Source organism: Antrostomus carolinensis, unplaced genomic scaffold (genome assembly GCF_000700745.2).
Source record: "Antrostomus carolinensis isolate BGI_N321 unplaced genomic scaffold, ASM70074v2 scaffold18205, whole genome shotgun sequence".
Classification (NCBI taxonomy): domain Eukaryota; kingdom Metazoa; phylum Chordata; class Aves; order Caprimulgiformes; family Caprimulgidae; genus Antrostomus; species Antrostomus carolinensis.
Window position 1 is genome coordinate 35,916 of NW_010314474.1, and position 10,694 is coordinate 46,609.

The window sequence follows — 10,694 nt, forward strand, 5'->3', positions numbered from 1 at the left end:
TTCCTATCCTTTCATCATGGAGCCACAAGTTGCAAGTAGTGATTAGGCTTTTAAAAACTTTTGGCATGGCACAAATAGAATTTTTCTTTATTGGAAAAAGAATGCCTTGCAGGACTGGAATGGTGCATTCTGTCCTGTAACCTCAGGGGGAGATGTATCTCAAAAATGTCCTGGTATGGTGTTTGAGAAGAAAACACTGTGCAGAAGAGAGTGTTTTGAGTTGAATTAATTTATAGGTAATGGGCAGTTATTTACTTCATCCAACAAAAGCAAACAGCTCTCCCTTCCTGGGGGCTGAATCTCCTTCTACTTAACCAGCATTAATCCTGAGTATTACGCCTCAGTTTGTGGAGTCACACTTCTGTCAAGCAGTGCTTGTAAGAAGTTGTTAGGTTCTGTGACTCCTTTCACATGAATTTAGAATATAACAAAGATGACTGAAATGATATCAAGAAGGGAATGCTCTGGGGAGTCCATGAGTTGCTTTAGACCTGCTGTTCTTGATGGAGTTCTCACGATATTTTTGCTTATGTTCTGCAGAGGTGATCTGTGCAATAATTCCTACACATTATATCTCACTGTGGTCTTTATGCAGAGGATATTGGGGACACGGTTGACTGCAAACGGTCACTTGTGACTGTATAGCTAAATGCGTGTTACAGTGTGCTGCTTTGGATGGATTGAAATCTCTCTTCAGGTACTGACCTGCATTTCAATTTGCTTTCAGATTTCAGGAAGGAATATTGTAAATGAAGACATTCCCAAGCTGCTGGCTGGACCAGAAGCTTCAATCAAAGATAGATAAATGGAAGAGAGATGCCTTTTCTTAATACCATGTCCCTTCAGTTACCGTAGATTTTTTTTCACGTAGACTTTCTTCCCACGAAAGGGTATTTGCAAATGCTTCTTGAAAGGGTTAGACTGTCTTGAGTGCACTTATGATGGGTTTGGGTTGCCTTTTCTTCTTCTGTTCTCCCAGTCCTCCATTCCCCTTTTCTTTCTTGATATTATTGTTGGTTTTATGCATCAATGATTTTTATGAGCTGAATCAGCAGACCTTTTGCTTTGATGTTACTGCTTTAAATAAACCAACCTGCATCACTAATCTTGAGCCATGATTATATCAGACATTTTTCCATGTAGTGTGTTAATCAGAAAAATAATAGCCAAGCCTAATTGTGGTCTGTCATAGGCTGGCATAAATCAGGAGGAACAGTATTGTCACATAGCACTTTACATATTCCAGGTGAAATACAAAGAGTACATCTCTTCACAAATGACAATGTAAATACCTCACTTTATGGATGGGGAAATATCCTCATTTAACAGGGGAAAGGGAGGCACACAAATGTCCAAGGGTAGGGTTGGGGTCAGCTCCAAAGAGCTCTGGAAGCCTAACTCTGTATTTCTCACTCTGAGCTTTTTTGTTGATTTGTTTTTGTTTCAGTGCAGACCAAATCAAATTTGGCATGAGCAGACACTTTCAGCTGAAGTTGATGGAGTTACAGTGCTGTAATACCAGTCTCAGTTAGATCAGAACCAGAAATATTATGGAGAGGGCTAAACTCCTGTGTGGAATCTGGAATGTGATTTTCCTGCAGTCCTTGGGTGGATCCAGGCCACACAGAGCTTGTGTGCACATCAAAACAAAGGTATGATTACAGAACAGATAGACAGATTGTTCACAGGAACAGCTTCTCATGAGCAGACCATGAGGAACAAGAGTAACAACACACTCCACTAAATAACCTGCCAGGAATTTTCATGGGCCAGGTTCTCAGAAGGGGAGTCGAGGAGGGAGATGAGTCCATTCCTGTGGATTTTGACATTGTTTTGGGGAGCTGATACCTGAGGTAGTGGGGCTGTGGGCTGAAGGGGAGTTCTGCATATGAACAGCGTGTCAGGTGGGGATGTCTAAAAACTGGAAGTCAGTACTTCAGTGTTGTAATCCAAGCAAGTTAAAGCATCAGGAAAGCCATATTAACAGTTCTACAGAGCTGCTCTGACTACTTGGGATATTCTGTGGCACCATTCCCAAACCAGGCATGCCTGTGGTCCTTCAGGCACAGAGGAGAAGGTCTTTCTTACCGTTGTGAGCATGCTGACAGTGGCTTTTGTGTTCTTGTTGTGTGAGGATGAAGGTGGCCAAGGATTGCCAGCCTACTCTTTGGTGGTCTAAAGAGAATGGCAGAGGGAGGGATTGTGCATGGGCCCGGTGGCTGAATGGAACTGAGGTAGGGTCTCTAGATGTTGTAAATGTGAAGGGGAGCTTGTGTGGAACTACTGTGAGGGTGAAGGAGGATGTGAGGGTGATGGTGTGCTTTCAGTCTTGAAGTAGTGCTCTACTTGCCACTGGTATCTCAGCCTGGATTTCTTCCTGAGGATGGAGAATTGTGAGGCCTTTGCAAGTGATGAAGTAGCTGTGGTCCAAGGAAAGAATCTCAGTCTACCAGCTAAACATTTGGGAATGGGACCTGCTGCCTAGTGTGGTATGTGTCTTGGCTGTTGTTCAGCCACCCTCGCCACTTCTCTGGGAACACATCAGTGCCATCTAATAGGGGCACAAGTTTGGTCAAACCAGAAAGAGATGTTGTCATGGTTGGGTGAAGCTGCCACAAAAATGCTCAGATTGAGCAGAGCTGTGACTAGTTAAGAGGAAGGCCTGGGTTTGGGGCCAGGTCCCTGTTTGCCTGCCCTTCCCCCAAAGCAGACAGCCATTCTTAGGCTGCCTTTGGCTGGACCTGATTGAAACCCAAACCACATTCCTGCAGGTGCAGGAGGCTGCACTGGTTATTCCATCAGGGTGGCACAGTCTCAAGTAATTGTCATTAATGTCTTTCTCCCTCCCTTTCATGTCTCTGAGTCAAAGGTTGGAGGTCTTCACTTGCCAGTTCAAATTGCTTAGAGCAGCTCATATAAACACCAGCTCAAAGTGGGGTTACTCATACACTCCAGAAGCGTTTACATATTTTATTTGACTTCTAGGCTGCAAAATAGCTTAAGGGGGGGAAAAAAATTAATATGTTCTCTTAATCAAGCACTAGGAAGAGCTTTATGAGTTCCTCAGCCTTACTTTGATCACCAGTTTGAGTTTGGTAATGGTCAGACACGCCGGTATAACCCTGGACTGATCGAGATGGGAGTCCAAGTTGAGATTGTGGCCCTTTTTTCCTCAGGAGAGGCATATGTTGTGTGATTGGACTGATGAGCAGAACAGTGGTTTTCAAAAGCAGTCTGCCACATCCAGTATGTAATTTAGTTTGTTAAAATTCTGGCTGAAAGAGATCTAGGGAAGACTGCTGGATAACCAGTGGTGTTTTCATAGCGCTGAAAAAAGAGAGAAAGAAAAACTGAATGCTAAACCGAATGCTAAACTGAAGAGTTTTGTTTATTTCTTAATACAGAGGAATCATCAAAGGCTGTTTGCCCTTAAATACCAGTGAGAAGCCATTTAGATCCCTTAGACATGCACTTTGTATTCTTTCAGTCTTTGGCAGTGGTATGAAGTCGATGTAGCTGATCTTGCATGTGAAAATTAAAGGCTTGACTTGCAATTAACCACTGGGCTAGGGACAGGACCGCTGTGTTCTGTTCCCACCCTGCATAGACTCAGTGCAATTCTGGACAGGTTGCTTTTCTCTCTTTCTCTCATCTCAGCCTTTATATATGGGTCAGTAACTTGGCTCTCATGGACAAACCATTTTTTAATGTGTGTAGCACTTTGATAAATGTGCTTTGCCTGAGTTATTTGTGTTTTCATTGTATTAAGGGAATGCTGCATCTTGATAGGCTTCTTTACCTGTCACTTGGCAGACTTTGCATCATCATAGTCTCCTTGGTTCCCTGAGACATGCATTTTATGTTCAGTTAGTGAAAATAATAATAACCCCTAATATTTTTATACCAGTTTTTTCTCAGTGAGTATTTTAGCTCAGTGAGGGCAGAGAAATGCAAGTCTCTTCTAGGGTAATGCATGGAACATAAAGCCTTGTTGTGGAACAAGGAAAAGGTGTATGGCAGTGACTTCAAAAAGGGTTAAACCTGAGACAAGAACTAGAGCCCTCTCTTTTCAGCTCTGTGCACACTCTGCTTCCTCTCAAGACTGAGGGGAGAACTTGTTCCATGAAGCTTGGTTTTTTGCTTTGTAGTAACAGAATTAATTTTCATTATTATTGTTACTTAACTTTTACCATTTATCATTGTTGTGTAACTCTCCTAGCATTTAAGAAATAAAGGAGAATATGATGGAGTTTCAAGTTAAGGTGGATTTTATTTCTTGCTCTTTGGAGATGCTATCTCAGCTATCAGCCAGCATTAGCTAATTCTTCCCAATAGCTGTGCAGTGTGTTTCATCTTGGAGCATCCTAAAGTGCTTGACAAAGTGCAGATTGGATGCAGTAAGTTATTCCAGTGATTTCAGGATGGTTTCCACATCGGACGTCATCATTTGACTTGATCTTGGGGCCCACAGACAAATTCTAGCTCTCCAAAAGTGTTGTATAATGAACAGATCTGCAGCTGTAGACGGAGCTCAAACCATCTATCAGAGATGAAGGCTGGCAGCTCCCTCAGAGTACATAATTCTGCAGGTCCAGAAGGGAAGATAACATATCCTGCTGGAGTAGTTAACTGCACAGTTTTATACTTTGCTCCCAGCCCAAATTCCTCTTTTCCTTGCAGAACTAACACCTTGCAAAGTTCCTGCTGCACATTCTGCTCTTGGAGGGCTTCCACCTGCTGAGTAGTATCCCAGCTGGTGTGACAGAGTTCTTCCAGGGACACTGAGGGGAACAGCTTGTATTGCTGCTTGGATGGACAGTGCAGGGTGCAGGTGCAAGAATTTGAAGGATCAAAGCAGGATATGAAACTAAAAAGTGGCAAGGAAGTGCATTTTGCAAACTAAGATTACTGACAAGCTTGTCTAGCTCTAGTGAAAGGATGATCTTCTCTCTTACCTTGGAGTTGGTTGGAAATCATACTACAGCCAGTCTCTTGCCATTTCATACCACCTCTTCGCTGGGGTGAATTGCCCTGTGATGGCTGCTTGTTGCTTTCTCAGATAACCAGAGGGGAGAAACAAAGCCAGACAGGTTAAAGTGTTGGGAGATGAAGACAGTGAGAAGTGGATGGGGAGTAGTTCCTTCTCATTGAGTTCTGCTGTTACTGAGAACGAATGATGAGTTCTTGAGCAGGTGGATCCAGGGGTCATGAAAAATAAAGATCTTCTCCCAAGTACCCTTTATGGTACTGTTGTGGGACTTTACTGGTCATTTTCTGCTGTAATTTGTAAGTGAGATTCTTCACGGTGAGGAGAGGCCACATGAGAACTACTCTGGGCAAAGTGAGATCATCTTGGAGCTGGTGCCAGTCCCACTGGGAACATCTGACTCAACAGCATTTTTTTAGGATTTAAACTTACCTTCTTTTTTTTTTTTTTTTCTTAAATGCCACAGGCAAATTAAAGCACCATGCCATAAAAAAAAAAAGCCTTCAAATGATGTTGATGCTGGGAGCCAGAGATGCCACCATTTTGCTGGACTGAGGTGACATGGATTGGATTGGATTTATATATTTGTTCTTTATTGGGTGTGTATGGAGCTCGAGTGGAGTGTTTTTGGGGGCATCAAAAATCCAAATGCAGTGTTTGCAGGCCTGCTAATTTGTCCTTGCCTGACACTGTGCATCCACAAATTGTCTGGTTCCCTCTTGAACCTAGTGTGGCTTGTTTTTTTCTATACCTGGGGGAGCTTGCAAAAAAGGGCAGCTGCAGTTATGCAGTTCTCTTTTGTGAGGTCTTAACTGCACAGCTTAGCTGGTGCTGGGTGCCATCGCTGCCTTAAGCCCTGCTCCTTTCTGTGGGTCTCTGCTGGCAGATTCCAGCCAACAACTCCACTGTTGGTTATTTGTTGCTGGGGCATCTTGTTACTTTTCTCTCTCTCTGTAGACAATGGGTCTGATTTTCCAGGAAAGCAGCTGGAAACGAGGAAAGCTAATTTAGCAACCACAGGGTCTGCTTTGCAGACCACTGAAATGAAATATTTTCATTGTCTTCAACTTGACTGAAATGAAGTCCAGATTGTCCCCATTTCCTTTCTGCCTCCCAGTCTGGAGAGAGTCTTACCAGTGGAGAGGGACTTGCTTGTCATTAACAGAACAAATTTCTGAGGGGAAGAAGAAACACTGGGGACCTGAGAGAAGTAAGATAAAGACCTGATAAAGATTCAAACAGATATTCCTAAGCAAAAAAACTCCACTGTTTCCTAGAGGTCAAATTTTTAAACGTGTATGTGGCCCTCTGCAGATCAGCTGCTCTGAAGAGAATTACTGCAGGGAAATTTTTGAAGTGTAACTCACCCCTTTTAAAAAAAAGTTCTGCAGTTGCTAAGAAGAGGTAGGAGAACCAGAAAATGTCTGAGGGGGGGAAAAAAAAGATGGAGTCATGATGAGTAGGAGCTGAGATCAACCCATCAAACTCATTGATGAGATGTGCATCGCATGAAGATGTTTGAAAATGCTGGACACTGCCAAAAGTGTGTGTGTGCCACAGTGAGTGGTTCTCCATGACTGGCACTAAGAAGAGTCCAGAGAAGTGTGGGAGTGCTGAGTTTTCATCGCTGGAGCACTGACGTTCTAACCCACAGCATTTTGTGTATGTGGTTCAGCAACAAGGGAGCTCTTGCCTGGAAGGCATCACTTCTTCTCTTCACAGTCAGAGCTTTTTGCCCAGATAACAGAGGGTCTCATGAAAATTTCCCTTTGGAGACCCATCTACAGCAAACACATGATGGAGAAAAAGGTACTTCATGGAAACCAGCTTGATGTCACTCGGTGATTTGAAGTGCTCAGCCTGTTGCCTTTTGCAATAACATTTCACATCTTTGCAGACTCATCTCCACTGTTTTGATTGTTGCTTTAAATTTAAAGTACAGTTGAGTTCCCAGACAGAAGTTAGCAGCATTTCTGCAGCAAGGGTAGGGATGTTGGTGCCGTTCTGTGTGAGTATCTAATTTTCACTTGAGGTTTGCTGTTGCTGGGAGATGTTGAAAGGACAGGAACATAGTTTATTCAGTGTGATGATTCTTCCATCACTACAGGATCACACTGACATTGCATCAGATACTTGGTAGCAGTAACTGAACAGTCATCAATAGACTAAAGTTAGATGAGAGACTGAAATTGGAGGAGATTCTCTTCATTCCTGTGAATCCAATACGTTGTGTGCATCTGTTAACAGAGTTGGTTAATATTTTCCATTACATTCTTCTAATTTCTTTTAGCAGTCCCTGTGGAGCACCAATGTGAATGTTGTCCTCTATTCTTCTCTCTTCCCCTCCCATGTGAAGCACACGGTGCCTCATTCCTACAGACCTGTAGGAATCCCACATAACACACATTCCTGAATTAAAAGGGTTTTTGGAAATGTCACTGAAAATTCTGTCATTTCCCCCCAGTTTTATTTGTATTTGAATCCAGTGGCAATGAAGCCCTGGGGAGCTTTGCCCAGGAGGCTGGGAGCAGATTGCTGGACTGCAGGTCTTCTGCCTCCCTCTAGTGTTTGATGGCTTTTATTTTCTTTTAAACTGCCAGGGCTGAGTTCTGCCCAAGGTGCACTGCACAGAGAGGAAGAATAAAAGGAAAAAAAACCCAAAACCTGCAGATCTTTTAGACTGGATCCATACATAGTGTGAGCTGACTTGGATTGCACCCTGCTGACATCTACCAGCTTGGGACCAGCCGACAGCAGCTTCATTTTAAGCATATCCAAACTTCATTTTAAGCATATCCAGTTCCATCTTTCCACTTCTCTTTCTCATTTAGGATCATTTCCATGTTTAGTTCTTATTCTGCATTGATGCTAATCTTGCCTGTGTGAATTGGTAGAATGCAGTGGAGTCTTTGCCCCAGAGATGAAGAGCAGCTGCATAACTTGTCTTTTTGAAGGTGCTGAAAGTCTTCACGTAGTCCTCACAAGAGGAGGAATAGGCTGGCTAACAGTTCCTGTGTGCTTCATTCAGACACCAGGTTCTGATACATCCCTTCAATGATAAAAGTCCAAAATCCATTTCTCCTTTAGTTTTTAAACAGTGGTAATTTTGGAAAAAATACTGAAGTGAAGGAATATAAGGATTAGTCCCACTGATGGGACTCAGTACTTTGGCAACTCAGATCTCCTGTCTCTGGGTCACTACTGTGGTTCCAGTCTGGATGGAATCTTCCCTGGCTAATGGGTGTCCTCTGTTTAGGTCCTAATACATGGGTGCATCTGGCCTCCTTGTAGGTACCATCGGTCCTACAAGTGGCTGGGTGGCTGGCAGTAAGTGATGGGAAGCTTGTGGTGATGCCGACCACATTGATCCTGCGGTGTTGCTGAAACAAATGAAAACAGAAGTCTTAATTCCCCAGAGTTGAGTATCCAAATGAAAGTACTTGTAGTCAAACTTTATTTCATTGATGTGAGTGGCAAAACTGCCAGTGGCTGACTCTTGGGAAGAAATAATCCTCCAAGTAAGAGATGATTTTGTTCTTTTACAAATACATTCTTGCAGGTGGATTAAAAATCCCCATGAAATCTCAGAGTGGGCCCCAAGTCACAGCTTTGGTGAGTGTTGGGATGCTCAGAGCTTTGGATTTCTATTTGTCATATCTCTTTAAACAAATACTTATTTGCTAAGCACCCAGAGTGTGATGAGCTTTTTGAATTCACTGAGACAAGCAACAGCCATCACTATAATTCAAAGGATGGCTTTTTAAAAGGCCTTGCTTATTCTCTGCGTGGTAATGAGTGCACTGCTATATAAATAAAGAAAAGGGTGAGTGGCTTTTATGCCTCAGGACACTATCTGCTCCCCGCAGGGGTCAGCAAGACTATTTGCTCTGTCACGGAGAGCAGAGCACTAATAGCAAGAGATTTTATGCCTTATATTTATTTTCCACTGAAGTGTTAAGGCCTGAACTCTGCAAGAAGCAAGATATTAGCCCTGATGGACCAGTGGTTCGCTGAGGTGCTGTATTCTGCGTTCCTATGTCCGCTCTTTAATTGGATTAGCTTGTGGTTTGACTGTAACATGAAAGTGGGTTATCTCCTCTCTTCTGTGCTTGATGGGGACACAGAAAGCTTTTTGTGAGTCATAGGTCCAGTCGTATCATGTCTGTTCCAAGGTAGTCATCTGACAATTGTACAACTCATTATATTTTCAGTTGTCGAAAGTAAAAGCAAAGCTAATAGAGCAAGAACAGAGCTTTTGGCAGATACAGTCTTTGTGTGGATACCACCTGGGTCTCTGAGGAATTCAGGGGGTCATTAAATACCAACTGAAGAGACCAAAGGGTTGGATGTTAATATTTTGCCTGAGTTTCATACTGCAATAACTACCTAAAGCTCAGGATCTCAGAAAATGTAGCTTGTACTACAGTTACCTTATAGTCCCTGCCAAAGGAAGCCTTCTCCATTCTTGCTCAGAGATTCTTGTGTGTGGTAGAACTGCTGGATTCATGGCATATTTTCCATACTGAGTACTCTCAGGTGCTTGCAGAACTGTAATGTGTCTGTGCACACGTGCAGGACAGACAGTTGAATGTGTATTTTTACAGAAATCTTCAGTACTTTATGTCTTACTCTGTCAGAGTTCCAAAATTGCAACTGAGAAATGTGGCTGCCACTCTGGGAGAGGACTCTTTGAAGTGTACTGGGTTGGTTATTCCTGAGTTAAACCAGTACCAAATCACTGGTTACATGATGCAGACTGGGGCCATACCTGTACTTTGCTGTTTATCTGACCTTGTTTGATGATCATCCAGGCATTCAGGTTTAGCGGTGATAAGTGGTATGAATGTCAGCAGATGAGCTGGAGTTGGAGAGCCCCAGTGAATGTGATTTTGTAAGTGCTTCACTACACCAGAAATGACAGCAGGCAGCTGCTGATGTTTTGATTTCTCAATATTGTTAAGTGTTGTTGATTAACTGTGCCATTGGTAGAGGGCTCTGCAGAGGAGAGTTAGTGCTGGAAGTGGTATTGCAGCGTTGATGTGGTAGTGTGCTGCTGTGAGCTGGGAACTGGTAATGATTAAACTTTCAGTAAATTGAAAATAATAAATAGCATTAATATTAACAGACATTTTGGCAGCCTCTAACGCAATCGGCTCCTCTGTTTCATGCTGGTAGAAAAACCATTCCAGTGTCACAGGTAATTCAGTCACTGAGCTGTGAGTTACCCCTTCACAGGAAGCCACTGAATATTCTGAGAAGTGAACATCCTCTTTCTTTGAAAGGGAAAAAGAGAGAATGTCATTAGCTTGGGCTTTTCCTGAAGAAATATTTTTTTTAATGAACAAAAGATTCCTTGAGACCTAAAGCACACTGTTCTGAAATCTTCATTTCCTGGCTGTCATTTGGGAAGATTTCTCTTTCCAAATACATCACCTGCAAAACATGGCGCTCTAAAGATTTTTCTTTGGTCTGTGTGTGCTCCAAAACACACCTATCTCACCTGGCAGCACTCAACAGTGACTCTGAAATTCAAGAGACGATGGGTCTAAAGCTTGCTCTGTGCCAAGCACCTCACTGGGCTCTGTGCCCAACAGGTTTCCATTGAAGCAGCTCTTAAAATCACTTTCTTCTGAGCCACCGATGTGTCTCTGCTCTCTTATTAGCATAAGCTGCGGAGAAGCCAACTGCACTGTGGAAAATTTCATGA

General features: G+C 42.9%; 1 protein-coding gene across 1 annotated transcript in view; it reads left to right on the forward strand.

Annotated features, from left to right (window-relative positions):
* Positions 1–1,102, forward strand: part of MXRA8 (matrix remodeling associated 8) — a 16,962-nt gene extending 15,860 nt beyond the window's left edge. The window contains exon 10 of the mRNA XM_010167663.1: positions 728–1,102. Within this exon, the coding sequence (XP_010165965.1) occupies positions 728–753 (26 nt within the window). The 3' untranslated portion in view covers positions 754–1,102. The remainder of the gene's footprint in view (positions 1–727) is intronic.
* The last annotated feature ends 9,592 nt before the right edge of the window (positions 1,103–10,694 follow it).